General features: G+C 41.7%; 1 protein-coding gene across 1 annotated transcript in view; it reads left to right on the forward strand.

Moving 5' to 3' along the window:
• The window catches only part of HEATR3 (HEAT repeat containing 3), a 39,848-nt gene that overhangs the window by 6,852 nt on the left and 9,987 nt on the right, over positions 1-23,009 (forward strand). The window contains exons 4-11 of the mRNA XM_010855091.1: positions 1,249-1,358; positions 3,528-3,668; positions 5,115-5,392; positions 10,706-10,796; positions 10,902-11,059; positions 11,327-11,409; positions 12,931-13,067; positions 18,596-18,684. Of these exons, the coding sequence (XP_010853393.1) occupies positions 1,249-1,358; positions 3,528-3,668; positions 5,115-5,392; positions 10,706-10,796; positions 10,902-11,059; positions 11,327-11,409; positions 12,931-13,067; positions 18,596-18,684 (1,087 nt within the window). The remainder of the gene's footprint in view (positions 1-1,248; positions 1,359-3,527; positions 3,669-5,114; positions 5,393-10,705; positions 10,797-10,901; positions 11,060-11,326; positions 11,410-12,930; positions 13,068-18,595; positions 18,685-23,009) is intronic.

Here is a 23,009-nt window from a genome sequence, read left to right on the forward strand (position 1 = left end):
GTGGACGCATTCCACCAGGGAAATAGGAGAGGTCAGATTTGAGGAAATGGCATTCAAGCAAGCTAGTGTGTGCTGTTTTTCTAATAACTTTAACTTATATAAATTGTTGAATTTGCAGGTTTTTTTTTTAATTTTTGAATTTGGAAATTAAAAAAAAAATTTTTTTCAAAGTGCCTGAAAAAGTGGTCCAGTAATCTTTCTTTCCTGAGTGCCCGTGAGCCCTATCTATATCATTTCTGGTTATTATAGCTCTTAACACTTTAGTTGCATAGTTTATGTTTAAATTATGTTTACACATGTATATGTTTTATTATCTTAACATATATATGCTTTATTTTCCTGACTATACCTGAGCTTGCTGTGGGCTTCTTGAGGGGAGGTTCATAGCAGTGTTGCAGTAACTAGATGGATGGGTGGATAGATGGATATGCAGACAGAAAATAGTTTATCTTTAGACAGCAGGATTGGATTTAATCATTTAGTCAGCTCTGTCAGTGGTTAATCTGTCATGTGTGTATGTGGTATGTCTAGAGGAATATGCTTCTCTGGAACCATGAATAAAATTGTTATCAGTAACTGTTTACCCTATATTTAGCATATATGTCAATTAATAACATTGATTACATTCATTCTGATTCTTGTATTAGAAGATACTATAATTTCAAAAGTATTTTTTGTAACAGTTTCTCTGTCGAAGATTGTAGAATGTTATTATTATAACAGTCTAGATGGAATAATTAAAACTTAGTTTTACTTTCTTTAAATGTGTGCTTTTTATATGATAAAAATAGAGGCCTTTAATCCTTACTTTAATTTATTATTACTGTGATATAGTGGAAAGACAGGTAGACTGGATCCAGGGACTCACCACTAACAAAATGTTTGATCATTAGACAGATCACTTTACCTTTAGGGGTCTGGGTTTCCTTGTTCACAAAAAGAGGAATTGAAGCAAATGATTTCTAAGATCTTTTCCATCTTTAACCTCCTGTAAGGAAGCTGGCATGTAGATAAAGAGATTGGCTAATATATTGTACTGTAATGGGAATAAAAATTCAGATAGCCAGCTGTATTCATGCACAGTGACTATGAATGGGCATTAATTTCTTCATCTGTAAAAATGGTGGGGGGTTGACTACAATTCTGGTTCTTTTATAAAGCCTAATTATTTTTTCATGAATTTCTGTGGTTGATTTCTTAATGTTAAAATGTGAATAGTAAAACTTTTTTTTCCCCCCTTCAATTTAGTGAATGCAGTAGTAGAGCAGTATCTATATTCAACAAAGAAGGGTGTTTGGAGATTGTATTAAAGTATTTAAGTAGGTTTTCCACCAATGTTGACCTGGCTATTTCAGTAGGTAAGTGAAGAAAAGTTTGTGTGCCCTTATTCAAGGTTTTTTATTCAGACATAACGTATTTATTCTACGGGAGTGATTTTTTTTTCTCATTGTATGTAAATACATCGCTGAGTTCTATTCTGAATCTTTTAAAATGTGTGATTAATTCTTTAATTATTCATGCAGTTTTCCTGCTTTTGTCTCTAAGAGGGAGGAAAGGGATTATGTGAGCATATGTGGTTTCTAATGTCTGAGCATTCTTAGAAGTTTTTATTAACTCTTGAAAGTTTTCATCTCCCATTTACGGAGAAGCAGTAACCCACAACTGCCAGGCCTTTGAGCCAAAGTTAATTGGAATGTAGACGATAACCTCTGCTTTTTTTGAGAGAGGAAGATAGTGATTGGAATTTCACGTAGGCCTGCTTCCCTTCCAGACAGGGAAAACAGAGTCTGGCAGCGTTAGCAGTCTTGGCTCCCTCGCTTTCTGCCCGTGGGGTTACAAGCCACTGGGGGCCCTCACTCAGCAGGGGGAGGAGGCAGAAACCAGGGGGTGGGTTCTATCTCAATAGAACGCGGGGCGGGGAGGGGCGAGTGGAGAAATAATGGATAAGAAGCATTTTTTATTCAACCCTTCATAACTATAGGCATCTGTCCTTTTATTTAACTACACTTTTCTCCTGGCAAGGACAAGTTTATTCCCCTTACTGAAGTGTGTTCCCCTTACCGATGTTTCTCTTGGCTCTAGTGGAAATAGAACAGAGAAGGAAAAAATAATAGTGGAATAAATACTATTGGGAAATATTTTTAAATCAGTTTCTCAAAATGGAATCTTTGGCAGAGGGGAGACTTGTGAGTAAATGTGGATTTTAAAAACACTTGAACTAGAAAATTGGCAGATGACTTTTAGTCTCAGAGGACAGTCTTTATGACAATAAGAGAATTTCAGGAAAGTTCATAGCTTTGAAAAGAAAAACTTCGCTTCTGTTTTTTGGGCCTTAAGTTTTGTAGATTTGGTTATTTCGTTTTTTTCCTAAAGAACTTTTAAAAAGAACTTTTAAAAGGGATCAGAATAAAGTAACCTTACAGTGTATAGCAGTATTTTCTTCGGCACTTAGCTAGGTTCATAACTTTTTTAAGGCAAATGTCAGATTGCTTCTGTTTTGAAAATCAAGCAAAGTTTATATATAGTAAAGTGAAATTCTGAAATTCCATACTATGTATTAATACAGCTTTCTTTGAGCTCATGCTGTCTTAGCAATCACAACTTACCTTGGCTTTTTGTTAAAGTGAATTTAAGTAGTCTTAATGAAAAAAAAATTACACTTGGATATATGTATATGTTCATATATGCATACATACGGATTTGTATATAAATGTATTTTGGAATGCAGACTAGAGCACAATAATAACATGTATTTTGACTACTAATTTGGATGGAAATGATCTGCTTTGGAATTTTTAGACCTGGAAAGAAATGCATTTTATGGAATGCAGTATCTCAAAGAAAATAAATTTGGGCTTCCTCATTTGTGTGTCAGAGGTCTCTTCTGTCAAGCTTTTCGTGCAGTCCCAGTTGTTTTCTACTTTCAGTTAATTATTTCTAATTTACAAGTTATAATCCATGATCTTGTTTTAATTGCGAGAGAAGAGTTAAGTGCTGAATGAATCATACGTCTATTAACACTTTACCCATCTCTTAATTTACTCATATTTTTACATAAAATACCTTTTTTCTTAAATGTGCTGTATCATAAATTAACTTTTAAGATCATGCTGAATTTTTTAAATGTCCCCAAACCTAGGGCTTGTCATAGACAACACTTGTCCATGCACTGGTGTTCAGCCTACAGGCTGTTTGCTACAGGTCTGCGATGAGTACAGAAATTGAAGCCAAATCTTTGTAAGTGTTTATAGTAATTCCACATTGTCACGGCAATTGAGAGCCTTTTAATTTATAAAAGTATAGTTCTGTAAAGGATTATAAGTTAAGAAAAAAGAAAAGTCTTTCATAGCTCTGATAATTTGGGAAGCCTCATTTGCACGAACTATGTTTGAGGAAAAGGGTGAATCTCCTACAAAATGTGTTCAGAGAAGTTCTAAGGATGCAAACTTTTTTTGATGAGTCATTTTGGTTTAAATTATCCTAGCGGAATTCACTTGTTTCTGAATATTTGATTTTTGTCTCTCTAGCATATTGTTTGCAGACGGTGACCGAAGATAACCCAGAGCTACTGAAATCTTTCAGTACCCCAGCGTTGCATGTGCTGGAATCAGCAATGCTTTCTCCTGTCAGTTCCATGGAGTATCTTCTATTGAAGACGTTGGTGGCAGGTAAAAGTTAACCACTTGCGATAGTGTGCATTTTAGTGACTTGTAGCAGGCAGAAATGAAGAGGCCAAAATTCAATCAGTTCCCCATTTCACCACATCAGGAATTTCTGTGCTTATGTCTGTTCTGAAATTTTTAGTATTTAAATGGAAACCTTTAATTCAAGCGATTCTACATAGTTTCAAAGCCTTATAAGATTAGATGTGTTTTCAATTTAACAAACTCCTGTTGTCTGATAAAGAAATAGTGCTCTCAGGACCCCCTCTTATTTATGAAGCAGTGAGTTCAGAAGTTGACAGCAGGCATCTCAGACGTGACCACTCACTTTCCTATAAGATCTTTACCCCCAGTGCTTCTCCCCAGAATTTCTAAATACAGAAGTAATCTGATGGCATGTGAGTAGTAGGTAACTTACTGTGTATTTTCCTCCTGCCCTTTGTTTGGTCTTCAAAGGTAATTTATCTTGAGAGATGTTTTGTTTTTTTCCTAAACTGATAAAATACACACAAAATAAAATTTACCATCTTTACCATTTTTAAAGCTTTTCTTTTTTTGGCTACACTGCTCTGCTTGCAGGGTCTTTAGTTTCCCAGCCAGGGATTGAACCTGGCCTCCATAGTGAAAGCGCCGAACCCTGGCCGCTAGACCAGCAGAGAGCTCCGCCCGCTTCTTAACCGTTTTTTTTTTTAATTGGAGGATAATCGCTTTATGGTATTTCTTAGGCATCTTTAAGTGTACAGTTGTGTTAAGTATATCCACACTGTTGTGTAACCATCCTGCAAAACTGAGACACTGTGCACATTAAACAGCTCCCCGTGTATGTTCGTCCGTCCTTGGGTAGACACTTGGGTTGCTTCACTCTTTGGTTATTGAATGATGCTGCTAATATGGATCTGCAAATGATCTGTCTGACTCCTTTCAGTTCTTTTTTAACATAGCAGAATATACCGCAGAACTATTTTTATTTTGTCACATTTTAAAAAATTAGTGTACTTCGCAGTAGCTGTTGTTCTGGTTTCACAAGTGCAACACCAAGAACCTGCTCCCTGGTTTGTCCGTGAGATCTTGGAATTTTAATGCATTCCTTTCCCCTCTTGGACTGTAAGAAACTGCTCAGGAGAGCATCTCAGGTTAAGATGAAAGAAAGCCGAGGCAACTTAATTTGTCATTGTAAAAGAAACTCGATCGGTGTTTTCTCGGTCTGTTGGCTCTCTATCAGGGCAAGGCATTGTATGCCAGGAACGGGAGACGATTATGAAGGACCGCTGCAGTAAAGGGAGCTGCCTCTGGGCAGAGCTTTTTGACATTTAATAAGAACTCAACAAAGGCAGTAGGACTGAGATTTCTTGAAATTATGCCTGAGCTTTTAGAACCAATATGGTAGACACTGTATTTAATAAAAGATTTCACAGCCGATTTCTTTGTCCTCATGCTCATTTTTTTCCACAGGCACAGTTTGGAATCTAAAGGACATTATTCCATCCAAGAGTCAGGCAGAAATCATAAATGCCATACTAAAGATCTTATCTGAAGTTCTGGAAATGGATGCTGGCGAAACGGTTATTCAAATGAAGGAGGCTGAAACTCAAAGGATAAAAACCGCTGCAGAGACTGAGGACACACTACAGAGTGCTAATGGTGATGACCTGATGGAAGATGAGGAAATGGAAGAAATTCCGCACAGAAGGAAAGTCAGAAGGAAAACGTTCATTTCAGATTTACTTCCAGTAAGTCAGATTGGTGCTTTCAAGCATAGATCAATACAGCTATTGTCTTTCAATAGATATCCTAAGCTTCGTAGGAAAATGTTGTAGCAATTAATTATGAAGTGAATTTCCGTAAAAACAGCCATGTTTTCCCATTAATTCTCATTAAAACATCAGAAATCTCCCAAAGGAGAAAAAAAATCTGAGATGAAACATTTATATAGTAGAGAAGTTGAAAGATGGGTAGACCAGTACTTTTGCAGTATTTGAGAAACATGCAGTCATGTGATGAAGAGTCTGAGCTCCACCCCCTGGGTTCGATTCCTGATCAGTGGGACATGGGTTCGGTTCCTGGTCAGTGAACGAGGATACCTAATGTGGCATGGTGTGGTCAAGAAGAAAAATATGTGGTCCTCTTCCTAACATTTGTAGCTCACTTAAGTTTCCTACTCTTTCCCAGACTGTCTTCAAACTAAAGGATTTTTACTTTGCTCAGATAGTCCCTTGTATCCTTGTCTCTTCTACTTTAGAGTTTAGCCTTACTAAGCCAAAGTAGCAAGCCAAAGTTATATTTAGTCACTACTGTTGAGCAGAGGAGGTAGGGTGACCCTGAGAATTAATGATGGTTTGTAGGTTTGCAGCCTGGATAATCGTGGCTTACTTGTGCTGGGTGTGATGTTGGGGTGTGGGCGACCAGTCTCCAGTGCAGGCAACTTTTCAGCTGAGCCCATCGGTAGAGATGGAGCTGTTCTTTGGGAAAACATTTTTCCCAAGGAGGAGAGCAAGTCCTCAGAAAGCCAGGGAGGACGTCGAGCTGGGCTTTATTCATCGAGGTGCGCATTTTCTATGCTTACGCTGAGTCCCAGGCACTGTGCCAGAGGCTACTGGTAGAAAGATGATAAGACGTATTTCCTGTCTTCAGGGACATTTTCCATCTTGTAAGGATGGACACGTAATTGTTTTTTTGTTTTTTTTTTTCCCATTTTATTTATTTATTTATTTTTCTTTTTTTTTTTTTAATTTTTATTTAATTAGTATACATGTGTTCCCCATCCTGAACCCTCCTCCCTCCTCCCTCCCCATACCATCCCTCTGGGTCGTCCCAGTGCACCAGCCCCAAGCATCCAGCATCGTGCATTGAACCTGGACTGGCATCTCGTTTCATACATGACATTTCACATGTTTCAATGCCATTCTCCCAAATCTTCCCACCCTCTCCCTCTCCCACAGAGTCCATAAGACTGTTCTATACATCAGTGTCTCTTTTGCTGTCTCGTATACAGGGTTATCGTTACCATCTTTCTAAATTCCATATATATGCGTTAGTATACTGTATTGGTGTTTTTCCTTCTGGCTTACTTCACTCTGTATAATAGGCTCCAGTTTCATCCACCTCATTAGAACTGATTCAAATGTATTCTTTTTAATGGCTGAGTAATACTCCATTGTGTATATGTACCACAGCTTTCTTATCCATTCATCTGCTGATGGGCATCTAGGTTGCTTCCATGTCCTGGCTATTATAAACAGTGCTGTGATGAACATTGGGGTACACGTGTCTCTTTCCCTTCTGGTTTCCTCAGTGTGTATGCCCAGCAGTGGGATTGCTGGATCATAAGGCAGTTCTATTTCCAGTTTTTTAAGGAATCTCCACACTGTTCTCCATAGTGGCTGTACTAGTTTGCATTCCCACCAACAGTGTAAGAGGGTTCCCTTTTCTCCACACCCTCTCCAGCATTTATTATTTGTAGACTTTTGGATCGCAGCCATTCTGACTGGTGTGAAATGGTACCTCATAGTGGTTTTGATTTGCATTTCTCTGATAATGAGTGATGTTGAGCACGGACACGTAATTTTAACTTATTACAGTACCTGTGCTAAGAGCAGTGATAGGTCTGTGCCCAGACTTCTGAGTGAGTAGGCACAGCTGACTCAGCCCTGATGGGAGCAGAAAGGAAGAGACTCTCAGAAGAGGCTTGGCAGACCTGAGCCGTCTGAAAGGATGGGGCAGACAGCATGGTGAAAGCAGGTTAGTGTTGTTCGAGGGGCCTGGAGGTAGGAGAGCCAGTCAGGGGCTGCCGAAGTCATTCTAGGGAAGGATGGTGATGCTTGAACTGGAAGGACTGTAGGGATGTCCTCTCACCCTCTCTACCGTCGCACGTGTGGCCTGTCCTAATTCGTGTATGAGAAACTGAACCTGAGAAGTGTCTTAAGTCAGTGTCTTCGAGTTTGGATAGATTTATTTTTAAAGAATTCTTTTTAAACATTTTAAAATTTATTTTCTGTCCACACCACATGGCATGTGGGATTCCCTCATAGCTCAGTTGGTAGAGTCTGCCTGCAATGCAGGAGACCTGGGTTTGATTCCTAGGTGAGAAAGATCCCCTGGATAAGGAAATGGCAACCACTCTGGTACTCTTGCCTGGAGAATCCGATGGACAGAGTAGCCTGGTGGGCTACAAGTCCGTGGGGTCACAAGAGTCAGACATGACTTAGTGACTGAACAACAACAGCAACGTGGCCTGTGGGATCTTAATTCCCCAACCACAGATTGAACCCATTAGAAGCACAGAGTCCTATTAGAAGCATTAATTAGAAGCATTAGAAGCACAGAGTCCTAACCACTGGAACGCCAAGGAAGTCCCTAAAGAATTCTTAATGGGCATAAACTCATCAGCATACCACCTTACATTGACGAAGTCTTGTAAAGCTGAATTGGTGGTGTTCTAAAGCACTCAAATGTAGTTAAGAGCTGTTTTCTCAGTCCCTGTGAATGGCTGTTAGGTGCAAAGCTTTGTGTTAAGTGCTGGGTTGAACACAAAAATGAAAAGTCCCTCCTGCCCTTGAGTTGCTTGGCAACTCCGTATCATATCTCTCTTGTGCATCTGAGTCAGAGTGGGTAGAGTTTAAAGTCGGTAAACAAGATAGACAAAGGCATAGCTGTGAGCCTTTTCATCCCAAAGGGTGTTGATAGAACCCCAGCAACACCTTCTCAGGTGCCACGTGGAGGTAAGTTACAGATCTGGGGTTCTCGTGTGGAGCGTCAGGTGTAAAAGATTGGCGCTCGGAGGCTCTTCCGCAGGGGCTGGCATCGCGCTGACCAGGTCACTTTATCCTGATGGACACATCTGTACTGCGTTTCCCCACCCCAAAATCCAATCGGGAGCAGTGGGAATTCCACTTGGGCTGCCTGGGGACTCTGAGAGATCGGATGTCCCTGGCTGGGGGTGGGAGAAGAACCACCCCTGCGGGTTTGCCCCATCTCCAGCTTTGCTTCCGGGGGACCCTCCAGGGAATGGGTGAGTGGGGATTGGGATCCCAGTCCACCAAGATGAAGTGCCACTGTTTGAAAGTATCAGTGTTTAACTGTTATTAGAGATACACATTCTCAAGTATTACTTACAGATAGAATTTTGGTGCTTAGAAAATGCAGTGTTTTCTCCTAACAAAAGCTCACTTTTCAAAGTCTGTCACCGTGGCTGAGCAGACTGGGTGATTAACATGCTGGTCAGGCAGCCAGTGTTTTGGTGCCAGTAGGGTGCTAAGCATCCTGCTGCCACGTGCCAGGAATACAGATTCACAGGCAGGCAGCTCAGGTCTTTTCACGCTGCCCAGTGGCTTGTGCAAGTGTAATCACAAACCTGGAAGGAGAGAACCAACCCAAGTTGTTGCCATAACACGCAGAAGTAGAACACTCCTTCCCTGGCTTCCGCAGTTAGCAATCATCAAATCATGGTCTATTTTCTTTCATCTGCTTCCCTACCTACTCTCCCCTCTCACTACTGAATACTTTGAAGCAAATCTCAGCTGTCATAACATTTCCTCTAGCTTGGTTCTTTATGTCAGTTTGGTAACAGTAAGAAGCAGGGGATTGTTCTGAGCAGGAAAGTCAGGTAAAGAAATGGAACTTCTTTCAGAGTTGTTTCATGCCGGATCTTCATACATGTTAAGTGGATGAGAGGCCAGCAAGGGTGTGTCTTATTTAGAGTCTCAGCATGCATGTATGAAGTGAATAGGAATAAATTTTCTGGGTTCGATCCGTGGGTTGGGAAGATCCCCTGGAGGAGGGTATGGCAACCCACTCCAGAATTCTAGCCTGGAGAATCCCCATGGACAGAGGAAGGAGTCTGGTGGGCTATCGTCCATGGGGTCTCAAAGAGTCGGACAGGACTGATCCACTCAGCACAGCACAGCAGAAGAATAAATTTTGGATACATTCTTGCCCGTAATAAAAGGAACATAAATGTAGGGATTCCTAAAGTCTGTCTACTAAATTAGCAGTCTGCTTTTTTATTTTTTAAGAGTATGTTTCAAAATTACAGTTAATTCATTGCACAGGGAGTTGCTGGAGGATTATAAATGAGTATGAACATTCTGGAAAAGGAGAACAGAAATATGTCATAGGATCTGTAGACGTGTTTTTAACCTTTGATCCAGTAAATCTGAGGAAATAACATAACCAAGTAATGTGAATTTTTCCACACTAGAGGAATGCTTATAAATTATAAAACATTCATTTAAGGGAATATTGCACAACCATTGAAAAGACAATTTTTAATAGAAACTTTTGAGGTTGGGAATCATCCAGACAACAAAATATACATCATTTTTTAGCTTGTGCACTACTTTGGAATAGCAGTATAGCTATTTCACTTTTCATAGGTGACTTGAGAATTAAGGTCATACAAATTTATGCAACCCATTTTGAGACTGTTAATTGATGTTAGGTTCACATTATTTATTTCCTCAAGAAAAAGTCTCCCTTTTTCTTCAGTCTTAAAGGAATGCTTTATTGCAGTCTTCAGAGAAAGCCAGAATGCGGCAAACCCGTCTGCTCCTTAGCCAAACTCTGTTGGTCACATAAGGGCCTGTTAGTAATTCTGGTTAGCGCAGACTTTTCTGGGAAGACATCTAAGCATCTAAAGGCAGGTTTGTTGTGTATAAGTGCCTGGCGTCTATAACGAACCCTTGTTTTAATCTTTGTATGCTGAGCCACTTCTTAACACAGTACATCAAGTTTCAGGGTGAATTCAGTTCAGAATTCCTGAATATTTATCTGTTCTCCCCAGCTAACTAAGCAGCACTTAGAGAAGCCGTGCGGAGAGATGGGAACCCAGTGAACAGTGGTGTGGCGCACAGTGTCGAGCGGAATCGTAATGCCTGCGTGTCCTTCAGCCCGTTAGGACTCTTCTTCTGCTCACCCACCCCTGCCGCCAGGTCCCCTGTTCCAAGTGCAAATACCATTTAGTGGGCTTTAACTAAAGAAAGCCACCTGAAAATAGTTTTCTAAACCTTGGGGTGAGCGTTGGTCGTTTGCCTTTTTTTTTTTTTTAGCCCACCGACAAGGAGCTGAGAGAGACCATAGCATTGCTGACAGCTCAGCAGACAGCTCTGGAAATCATTGTGAACATGTGCTGCAGTGAAGGTGTGTTACCAGTTCCCATTTAGATATCCTCCCCGGCACTGGGCGGGCGCTTCCACGCAGATTATCTTAAACAGTCCAGTTCTCTGTGATCTGCACTCTTCCCAGATCCCACAGACGACGAATGGGAAGAGCTTTCTAGCAGTGATGAAAGCGATGCGTTTATGGAGAATGCCCTCAGTGAATGCGGTGGGCAGCTGCTCTCTCCCCTCTGCCTCTCCCATGAGGTTCACACGGCTCTCACCCACCACCTCCTCCCAAAGAAGGTAATTGGTTTTCAGTCTGGGCTCACTCTAGAGCATCGAGGTTTCAGAAAGCCATTCTTTCTGTGCACAGAGGAAGTGTGTCAATCCACTCCAGGTGTGGGCGATGGGTGAGATACGGAAAGTGAGACAGTGAACAGCACTGGAGGTGGGCTGAAGCTTATCAAGCCTAACCATCTCACTTAGAAGTTGGGATTTTATAAAGGAATCATGTGTTCAGAAAAAAACCTTTCCTTGTAACGTTTGCCTTACTGTCTTTCTTAAATTTAGATTTTTGACAAAACTGCCTTTCCAAACAGCGTTGCAGTTGACGTGTGCTCTAGGAGCCCCACTTGGAAACCTTTGATTAGAAAGTAAGAACATTTCTCCTTTCAAAACCATTTGTCATTATGTTATTATCGGAAATGATGGACCATTAAACAGAAGATGCCGACTCCCCCTGCATTCGAGAGTTCTAGTCCTGTATCTTGTGTGTGTTCCCTAGAGAAGTGAGCGCATATGTGCCCTAAGGGAGGAGAATGCTCATAGCAGTGTGGCTCACAGTTGCCCCAACTTGGAAGCAACCTCAGTGTCCATCGGAGGCAGAATGGATAAGTCAGTGCCGACATGCTCATACAATAGAATACATACAGCAGTAAAAAGCATCCGAACTGGAACCACTCACAAAATAGTGAGTAGTTCATTGAGAGGTGCATACATAGATGGTTCCTGGGCTTCCCTTGTGGCTCAGCTGGTAAGGAATCCGCCTGCAATGTGGGAGACCTGGGTTCGATCCCTGGGTTGGGAAGGTCCCCTGGAGAAGTGAATGGCTACCCACTGCAGTATTCTGGCCTGGAGAATTCCATGGACTGTGTAGTTCATGGGGTCACAAAGGGTCAGACCCCCTCGCTTTGGGGGTCAGGGAGGTGGGTGTGACAGGGAGGGGATGAGTGGCTGTGAGCGTGCGAGAAGCATTTCTTTTTTTCCTCCTCCTAGTGAAGTAGGGTTGGTTTCCAGTGTTGTGTTAGCTTCAGGTATAAGCAGAGCGATTCAGTTATATATATGTATTCTTTTTCAGATTTCCCCCTTCTAGGTTATTACAAAATATTGAGTAGAGATCCCTGGGCTATACAGTATGTCCTTATTGGATATCTGTTTTATATAGAGTAGTGTGTATATGTTAATCCCAAACTTCTAATTTACCCTTCCTCGCCTTTCCCTGTTGGTTACCATAAGTTTGTTTTCTATGTCTGGGAGTCTATTTCTGTTTTGTAAATAAGTTCATTTGTATCTTTTTTTTTAGGATTTCACCTATAAGCAATATAATACATTTGTCTTTTTCTGGCGTACTTCACTTAGTAAGATAGTCTCCTGGCCCACCCATGTTGCTGCAGATGGCATTATTTCATTCTTTTTTGTGGCTGAGTAAGATTCCATTGGATAAGTACGCCACATCTTCTTTATCCATTCATCTGCTGATGGACATTGAGGTTGCTTCCGTGTCTTCAGTATTGTGAATAGCGCTAACATTCTTATCCAGGTGCACCAGTGTTTGCTTTGTAAACTATCAAACTCTATATATTCCTGAGTGCTTTATGTGGGTCATATTTCACATTTAAAAATAGGCTTTAAAGATGCTGGCACACACAGAAATTTTTCTCAAGCAGATTCCATACGACTCATCAGTTTACTGTGCCTCCGAGGCCTTGAGTGCTCAAGCAGTTTGATCTGGTCAGATTCACAGTTCACCTTAAGCGTTCTTGCCAGCTGCCCGAGACCTCCTTCTGCTTATAGATGGTCCCCATCAGAACCGGATGCCTGGGTTCAACGTCAGTGCTGAGCTCTGTCAGGTCACCGTGAGAGGCCCAGACAGCATTCTCTTTCTTCCTTTCCAGAATGAACACTATACAGTGCAGAGCCCTCGTGTGTCTCCAGAGCCTCGTCTCCCTTCTGGATGTGGACCATCTGGGAGGACCTGCTGCCCTTCAGACGCTTGCACAGCACCTGTCACAACTGCTTTTTTCTCAGCCAGGTAAATGTGCTGTATTTTTTTCTTTTTTAATTTTACTGGAGTAGTGTTTTGTCTCTGCCATACAGCAGAGTGAATCAGCTGTGCGTATATATATATCCACTCTTTTTTAGATTGTTTTCTCATATAGGCCATTATAGAGTATTTAGAATTCCCTGTGCTATACAGTAGGTCCTTATTAGTTATCTGTTTTATAAATAGTAGTGTATATATGTCAGTCCCAATTTCCCAATTTATCCCTCCCCTCTCATCCCCCTGGTAACATAAGTTTGTTTTCTACACCTGTGACTCTTTGTACATCTGAGGAAATAGAGTATTTTACATAGTAAAGGAAAATTCTCCATGTTACTTTACCCTGCATGTATGTCTGGAGTGAGGGTTAATATGGGAGATACGAATCTGCTCTAATTCTTTGCAAAATTGTTTTAACATTTCCCCTTCTTAGAACACTGAATCCAAGAGCTGAAATTCTTAGAAGATCAAAATAAGGTCACTTTTGACTAAATACAAGTTTCTGTATAAACAGTCCTTCAAAAGTTGTTCCCAGATTCTTTCCTTTTTTTTTTGGCTTTGCTGGGTCTTCACTGCCGTGCGGGCTTTTCTCTAGTTGCGGTGCACAGGCCTCTCACTGCTATGGCTTCTCTTGTTTCAGAGCAGCGTGGCCTTCATGGGGCTTCAGTAGCTGTGGCTCCCAGGGTTTAGAGCACAGACTCAGTAGCGTGGTGCATGAGTTTAATTGCTCTGAGGCATGTGGGATCTTCCCGGATCAGGGATCGAACCCGTGTCTCCTGCATTGGCAGGCAGATTCTTACCACTGAGCCACTAGGGAAGCCCGATCCCTGATACTTTAAAACATCTATTTTGCTCTCTATGAAGAGGTTCTGTGTATTTAATGGTACCTGTTTTAGAAGTTCTAGATTAATTTTTAAAGATTAAGTAAATAAATGTTCAGAAATTCATTATATAGTTGTCAGCATTTGTCAGTTTATAGATAGAGTTTTCAAGTGATCTCAGGCTATGTATTCTTTAGCTGGTGCCATCATGTGAAAACCAGGCCCATCCATATGTAAGACAGGACATAGACAGGATATGAGCAGTGCCATTCCCATTCCGAGCCTGGACTGGGCCAGCTCTGGAGTGCAGAGGTGACTGTCCGTGGAAGCTGGCCAGGTGATGACTAAAGCTTTGTATTTCTTTCCCAGTCTTATAAACCTAAGAGATCTGGGGACTTCTTTGGTGATCTGTGGCTAAGACTTCACCTCCCAATGTAGGGGGTATGGGTTCAGTCCCTGGTCGGAGAACTAAGATTCCACACGATGTGAAGAACGCCACAATTTTTTTTAGGAAGTAAACCTAAAGAGACCTGGATGGCATGAGAAGTACAGGGGATGGCTCCTGTCAGCCCAGCAGAGTGTCCTATGGAGGGTGCCTGGCAGAGCGCTGCTACCGCTCATGCCCGCTCCCATCCACCCATTCCTGTGGGCTCCCTGCAGGGAGCAGGGCCGCACAGGAGGGTCCACAGCCAAGCCCCCGGTGAGCAGGACTTACCCAGGTCTCTTAGTGCTCCCAAGACCTGCTTAACTTGAGTGACCCCTTGTATTGCCATCTCTTTCCTCTGGGCCATTTCTCAAGGAGAGTCCAGTCAAGGTCCCACTGGCTCCGTTTCCTGCCAGCCTGAAGAGTTTATTTCACAGGAAATAAGTGGATGTGTTCTGCCCCTCTGCTGTAGAGAAAACACTGAGGCGTGTTTCTCCTGGTTCAGCCAGCTGCTTGTGGTCACTGGTACATCCCCATTTATTGCCGGGAAAGGTCACAGCAAAACCATAACAAGTCGAGTCTTAGAGAAATAATGAAAAGTTTCTGAATTGTGGGAAAGTATAATTAAACACTTTGATCTTTTAATAAATTTCACTTTCATAGCTTTGTTGATACAACCGTTTTATCAGAGTGAAATTTTATATTTAGAGACAGTATTCTTATATAGTCCTCCCAGACATTTGGGATTTTTAAGTCATGTAACCCTGTGAGTTCTGGGTGGATAATGTGAACTGTTACTGAGGAATTTGGTGGGGAGAATGGGGCTAAAGTTCTCTACATTTTTGTGTTACCGTGTTTGAAAGTAATGTATGAGGATGGTACAGCTGTATTGTATTTAACTTACTTTCATCTTAATGCTTAAATGCAGTCTGAATAGTTATAAAATTTGTGATACGTACCTGTATAGGCTTTTTGTGGCTGACATCAGAGGTAAAAGGAAAAAGTTTTTAGTAGAATCTGGCCCTTGCATTCAAAACACCTGTATCTTTGTCTCCTTCATTTAAAATATTGATCTTCAGAACATCAAGAGATTCTTAGCAATGTTTTATTTTCAGATTGGGTCAGTTTGTCATTTGTTCCATTACATGGGTTCTAAAATCATTTAGGATTCCCTGTTTCCCTAGGTTTTGGGAAGCAGAAAGCTTCTTCTCATTACAATTAAAATAGTCGTAGCTCCCGTCCTGGGATATGCTTTTTATTCCATGTCAACATTGAAAATAGGTCTGTAAAATTAAAAATAATTTGCGACTTGATTACTTGTGGGTTGACTATTTACCTGCATTTAGGTGTGCTGCAAATTCTCAGCTCCTATACAAAGTTGTTGAGAGGTGAAAAACATTTCGAATCGCTTAGCTTCTTTTGCCAACATCGTGTGTTGCTGACCTTTCACTGAGAATTTGTCAGAAAGGCAGAGTCATTTGAACTTCCTCCCCTAATTTGGGGTAGATGACCAGAAATATGAATTAAGTAAAAATCTTCCAAATAGAGGGAACATGTGAATTTCATGTAATATAAAATAGTAGTGTGGTTTAGATTAGGGTTTTGAATCTCAGTTGTGTTCTGTGCAGCTCACAAACATCCAGGGTTACACTTACAGCTTTAATCAAACGTAAGTTACTTTTCAGAGCCAGTGTGGTGACTTTTGGAACTTTAATAGTAACAATTTTATGCCAGCTTTTGAGGACCTACCTGTTAAGTACTAGGTTTGATGAGCTAGGCATTATCACCCCACTTTCCTGATAAGGACACTGAGATTTAGAGGTTTAGGAAGTTTTTCAGGAGCATTCCTTTTTTGTTTTTCCTAAATTAAAAAAAATTATTTTTGTTTATTTATTTGGCTGGACCAGGTATTCGTTGTAGCACTCAGGATCTTCAAAGTTGGTAGCGGCATGCAGGAGTTTTAGTTGCAGCGTGTGAACTCAGTTGCAGCATGTGGGATCTAGTTCCCTCACCAGGGGTCAAACCCAGGCTCCCTGCATTGGGGGCTTGGAGTCTTAGTCCCTGGACCACGAGGGAAGCCCTTGGGGCCTTCCTTCTTTTAACAACTATTTATTGACTGACTTAACGCCATGCACTGTGCTAGGTCCAAGGGATCCAGGCATGAACAAGATAGGCAAGGTTGCTATGCTCATGGAGTTTGCATTCTCACATAAATAAAGGTTTGATGTCATTCTGGCCAGACAGGAAAAACTCAGAGCAGAGTGGTATGAGGTGTCACGTTAGTTAGTATGGAAGGACCCTTCTGAGGAGCTACCACTTCTCTGGCTTCTAATATTCTCTGGCTAAGACCAGGATGAGAGGTCACATCGTGTCAAAGGCTGCATTCTGTCCCTGTTCTGTCTGACCCTAAAGAATCCTGGTACCTGTTCTGTGATACTTATAGGAATTCCCTGCCTCTGTGCATGGCATAGATCTGAAAATGAGAGAGCCCAAAGAGATAGCAGTCCTTGATTCCAGTCTGTGCAGAAGCTGCCTCGCTCTCGTGCAGCCGAAGAGGGGGCATCAGTATCTTTATACGGCCACACGCCCCACAGGGGAGAAAGCCACGGTGTCTCCTGCCACGTGACAGATCACCCCAAAACCTTGTGGCTTGAAACTGCAGTAATCACATATAATGTTCTTCTCATGGTTTCTGTGGGGGAGGGATTTAGAAAGGGTCCAGTGGAGGTGGTTCTCTCTTCTCCACGATGTCTAGGACAGAGGTTCTCAACTAGTAGCAGTTTTTGCCTCCTAGGACTTCTGTCGATGTCTGTTGGCAGTTTTTGCTGTTATAATTTGGGAGGTGCTACTGGTATCTAAGGAGAAGGCAATGGCACCCCACTCCAGTACTCTTTGTCTGGAAAATCCCATGGACGGAGGAGCTTGGTGGGCTGCAGTCTGTGGGGTCGCTGAGAGTCGGACACAACTGAGTGACTTCACTTTCACTTTTCACTTTCATGCATTGGAGAAGGAAATGGTAACCCACTCCAGTGTTCTCGCCTGGAGAATCCCAGGGACGGCAGGGCCTGGTGGGCTGCCATCTATGGGGTTGCGCAGAGTCGGACACGGCTGAAGCGACTTAGCAGCAGCAACTGGTATCTAAAGGGTAGAGGCCAGAGATGCTGTTAAATATCCTGGTGCACAGGGCACTTCACACACACCACAAAGAGTCACCTGGTCCAAAGTGTCCACAGTGCTGAGGTTAAGAAACCCTAGCCGGGGCCTCTGTCGAAAGACTGAGAGGCAGACTCGTCTGAGGTCTGTCTGCTCACATGTCTGGTAGCATGGAGCTGTCAGCCACAACACCCACAGGTGACCTCGTCATGTGACCTTAACATGATGGCGTTTCCAAAAGCAAGAACTGAGAGAGAGGAGAGAGCAAACACATGTGAATCGGGTGAAGTCATGCCTTCTACCACCCAGCCTGCCACTTTTCATATTCTCTTGGTTGAAGAAGCCACGAAGTCCCACCCAGGTTCAAGGGGAGGGGAAATAGACTCCACGTCTTTGTGGGAAGTGGCAGGGTTCTGCAGAATCATGCAGAACTGGAAGCACTGTGGTGGCTGTTTTTGGAAAACATAACATATCACGTGCATCAGTCACTCTCCCTTCCCACCGAAGCAGGGAGGGAGCCAGCTTACGTAGTGGCCCTCACCCTGCTGCATGGCTTTGTTCGCATAATTGTTGATTGCTGTTGTGTTCTGTCCTGTATGAGAAGAAGGGACAATAAAAAAGGAGTAAAAATGAACCAAAGTGGGAAGGGGAAGGTGGGTCAGTAAAAACCACGAAAGCCACTGAAAAGCAGAGAAGCATGGTGGCCTGGCCCTGCACTTGCGATACTTCGCGGCTGGGCAGTGGCTTTGGGTTGCCAGGCGGCACTCTGATTTGGGTGACGACTCCACCCTCCGTCTGCCCAGCACAGTGATAGCGATCAGTGAAAAGCTGACTTCCATCTACAGTGGCCCACTCAGGTTTATTGTGTGCTAAAGTGTGAGTTAAGTGAAAATTCAGTATCTACAAGTTGAAGACTGTCAGGATTCTTTCAGTTGTGGTCATCTTTCAGACTCAAATATTCAGTTCGCAGGGGGCTGTTCACTGCAAGTTTGGGCTTAAATATCAAAGTGTTTTTATTATAGTAGCATATATTAACATTTAACAATGCTTTGTTTTGACTTTTTCTAAAAACTCACTCTTCTTAGGAAAAGACAAATTTATGTCTCACTTTTGTGTTTTAGATTTTGCTAAGCACGTTGACTTTTTAGAAGCCATAAGTAGTGCCTTGAGAGCCCTTTTGCAAACAATGGCCTCCAAGAACATTCCTCAGGTAAGATTTTAAAGTTTTTTACATGAAACTAGCAAAGCTTCTGTATAATGGAGGCAAAGTTTAATAATTTTTTGAAGCATTTCTATTAGAAGAGTAATGCTTGTTCCTTGTAAAGTGAAAACAAAAGTACTTGAAGCATAAAAATGAAATCTTCTCCTTGTTGCCACTCTGCCACCAGAGCATAGTTTTATCCATTTGTTTTGCTTTTGGCTGCCTCAGGCCTCAGTTGCGGTTGTGGAATAATTTTCCTTGCAGCACAGGGGCTTCTCTCTAGCTGTGGTGCTCAGGCTCAGTAGTTGCCCCTTGGCACGAGGGAGCTTAGTTCCCTGACCAACCTCATCCCCTGCCTCATTATAAGGTAGATTCTTAACCCTGGACCACCGGGGGAGTCCCCTATACAATTTTCTTTTTATTGATATAATGTATTTGACATATGTATGTTGTATTTTCTCTGAAAGCCATTTGTCTGTTTTTGAAATACTGCAGTACAGAAATTTTCAAGCATGTCCTCCAGGTACTCCACAGTGACTTGTCTGCGCCTCTCTGATAGGTGCCTTTTCGCTTTTATTTTTTTACTTTCCGTGAAGGAAATTTTCAAACATCACGAAAAGCAGAGATGATAGTAGTTACCTGCAAGCATTCCACGTAGTGTCAGCAAGTCAGTCTTTGTTTTCTTTCTTTTTGGCCGCGCTGGGCTTCACGGCTGTGCACGGGCTTTCTCGACTTGCGGCAGGTGAGGGCCGTTCTGTAGTTGGGGTTCACGGGCCTCTTCGCATTGCGTTGGCACTTCTTGTTGCGGAGCCCGAGTTCTAGGGCGCGTGGGCTTCACTGGTTGCAGCGCCTGAGCTCTGTAGTTGTGGCGCACGGGCTTGGTTGCCCGTGACACATAAAGCTTCCCAGACTAGTGATCGAAGCCCCGTCCCCTGCCTTGGCAGGCAGATTCCTAGCCATTGGACCACCAGGGAAGTCCCGTCTTGACTTTCTTGTTTCTTTCACTTTCCCTACATTTTCGTTTTTGCTTCTTGGAATAGTTAAGGCAAATCATGTTATTTCACCCATGAATGTTCTATTGTGTGCTTCATTATGTTGTCTGTGACAGAAAATGAACTTTTAAAAAACTTAACCACATTACCATTATCTCAAACCTCCAAATTAACAGATGTTTTAAAATTATCATTTAATAGGCAGTCTGAGTTCAGTTTTCCCTAATTGCTTTAAAAATGTCTCTCTTTTTTAATGGTTTGTTCAAATCAGCATCTAAGCAGTATCCACATATTGTTCTTAGTTGATATTTTGGTCTCTTAAATACATATTTTTTTATAATTCACATACCATACAGTTCTCACATTTAAAGTATGTAATTCAGTAATTTTTAGTTCTGGACAAGGAAATGTCAACCCACTCCAGTATTCTTGCCTGGGAAAGCCCATGGACAGAAGAGCCTGGTGGGCTACAGTCCATGGGGCTACAAAGAGTCAGACACGACTGAGCAACTAGACAACAATTTTTCGCATGTTGACAAATTCTTAAATCTCTGAATCTAAAACATCTCCCCTACCTGCCCGCCTTTCCTCATACTATCTTTCCATTGAGTAAGTTACCATTGGTCCTAAAGAATTTCCCCCATTCTCACATGTGGCTGGCTAAACAATGCTGTTTATTTAACGGGTCTGTCTGTCTTCCATATCTCCTACAAATTGAGGGGTACGTCTAGAGCCTTAATTAGATTCAGGATCTGAGTTTTTAGACAAAATTCATTGTGGTGTATGTATATTTTATATCACAAGTGATACATCACTGTTGTAAAATAATGATATTAAAATCTTAATATCTATAGATTCACTTGTAGCAACCAGTGATTATTATATAGATCCATTATTTCATCAGGGTTTGCAAGATAAAGATACCCTAATTTTGTTGTTCCTTTTACATTGATTAGCTGTGATTCTTCCATAAGTAAGAACTTGTTATTTCATCAATTTTTGGTAACTTTGGAATACACTTCATACCAAAAAAGGTAGGATATGGGTCTCTCTCCCCACCCAACCCTTTTTCCCAGAAAATGAGTTGGTTTCCTAGCAGTCTCTAAAAAGCATCAGTGAATTTTTTTAAGTATCATTATGAACTCATTATTATTTACTTCATCGTATGGCATATCGTTACTAGTTTCAAAGTAATGCTGTTATTACTAACATTAACACTGCTGGATGCAGTTTAAGATTTCTTTGTGATTTTTTTTGTCCTTAGGAAGAAAAATCCCTCTAGGACTGTACAAATTACTATGCTTTAAAGTTGCTTTGAACAAATTCTCTTGTGTGGTTTGTTATAAAGTTAGTTTCAGTTTCAGCTTTTTTTTAAAGCATTTTTTGATTGCTCTAATTTTTCTTTTTTAATTATATAAAATATTTACCCAATTTCAGAGTTAAAACTAAAGCAGGATATATTCAGGGGAAAACATGGTGTATACATACTTTGAAGTATTATTCAGCTCTAAAGAGGACTGAAGTTCTGGTACATACTACTGCATGGATGAACCATGAAGACATTATGCTAAGTGAAATAACCAGACACAAAAGGATGAGTATCATACGAATCCTCTATAAGGGACCTAGAATAATTAAATTCGTAAGGACGGAAAGTAGAAGAGTAGTTACCAGGGGCTCAGAGAGATATCGTTTAATAGGTTGAGGGTTGCAGTATGGGATGATGACAAAGTCCTGGGGATGGATGGTGGTGATAGTCGCTTACACAGCAGTGTGAATGTACTTCCTGCCACGGAACTATACATTTTAAAATGGTTGAAATGGTAAGTTTTATGTATATTTTATATGCACACACACACAAGTATATGTAGAGGGATGCCTAGTTTCTGTCCATTTGCCCCTGTTCCTTCCTTTGTGCCATTGGTAATCATCCTTATTGATGTTTTTATTTATCATTCTGTTGTTCTTTTTTCAGAAAACTTAGCAAAAGAACAACATAAGCAAAATATGTGTGTATTTGTATTTCACCCTTTTTCTTAAAAGGATGCTTCTGCACTTTGCTTTTCTCTCTTATTAGTCATCATAGTATGTCAACCTGTTTCTCAGTTCTTTTTACAGCTTGATAGCCCTCCATTGTGGACATATTCCATATTTATTCACCATGTTGGCATTGATGGATTTTTTAGTTCTCTCCAGTCTTTTGCTATTACACATAGAACCACAACGAGTAGCACTTCTACCGAAGTTCCCTTGTGTTTTTGCCATTATGTCTTTGGGCCGATTTCTAGAGGTGGGCTGCGGCTCAGAGAACAGACACATCAGTAGCTCTGCTCCAGGCATTGCTCTCGTCCCCCTTAGAAGTCTGAGCCGTTTCGAATCTCCACCAGCACTGTTGGAGAGTGCCTGTATTGTCACACCCTCACCAGAAGACTATGTTGTCAAAATGTTGGATTTTTACTGGTTTGTTGGGCGAGAAATTGTGTCTCAATTTTAATCTGCATTTCTTTTATTATGAGGAGGTTGGAGATCGTTTCATGTCTTTTGAGGGCTTTTGCATTCTTTCTCTGTGACTTTCCCTGTCTTTTGCCAGCTTTGCTATTGAGTTGGTGGTCTTTTTCCTTTTTGTATTAAAGGGTAGATCCCAGGATCTACTGAAGCAGAAGCTCTGGGGAGGCACCCAACAGTGTCTGTGTTTTAACCAGTTCTCCAGGCGACGGTCGTACACACTGATGTTTGAGAATCACAGATCTAAAGCATGCTCACTTCTTCCTTTCTAAAATCCTCCAGTTTTGAGTAACATGTCACTAGACCACGCCACCTACCTCTCAGTTACAGTCACCCACCATCCCCAGGGGCCACTCATTGCTTGAAGATTCCTGCTGTTGGACCCTGTTGTTTGTTACTGGTCCCATATGATTCTGGGTGATTTCAGAATCCATGTGGAGACTCTTCCCAGGAACCTGGCTTTGCAGTTCTTGGGCCTCCTTTCCTCCTATGGGCTGTCTTCCATCCTTCCTTCCTTAAGTCATTGCATGGCCACGCCTCTAGAGCAGTGCTCTCCAGACTTGGCCTTCCTTCAGAGTCTAACAGAAAGTCGCTCATGTTTTACTATTAAATATAGTATATGATGTTGGCCTCTAATGTATATCTTTAAATTTTATTCTTTTAATTTTTTTCCAGGAACAAAACTTTTGACCTTCAGTTTCTGTGAAATGGAAAGTGACGTTTGCACTCTTATGATACCTGCATCCATGAGTGTGTGCAAATCAGCTTAAGGCACTTCCCTGGCAGTCCAGTGATTAAAACTCCATGCTTCCAATGCAGGGATGCAGGGGGCACGGG

The sequence above is a fragment of the Bison bison genome, unplaced genomic scaffold (assembly GCF_000754665.1).
Source record: "Bison bison bison isolate TAMUID 2011002044 unplaced genomic scaffold, Bison_UMD1.0 scf7180017853731, whole genome shotgun sequence".
Lineage (NCBI taxonomy): Eukaryota > Metazoa > Chordata > Mammalia > Artiodactyla > Bovidae > Bison > Bison bison.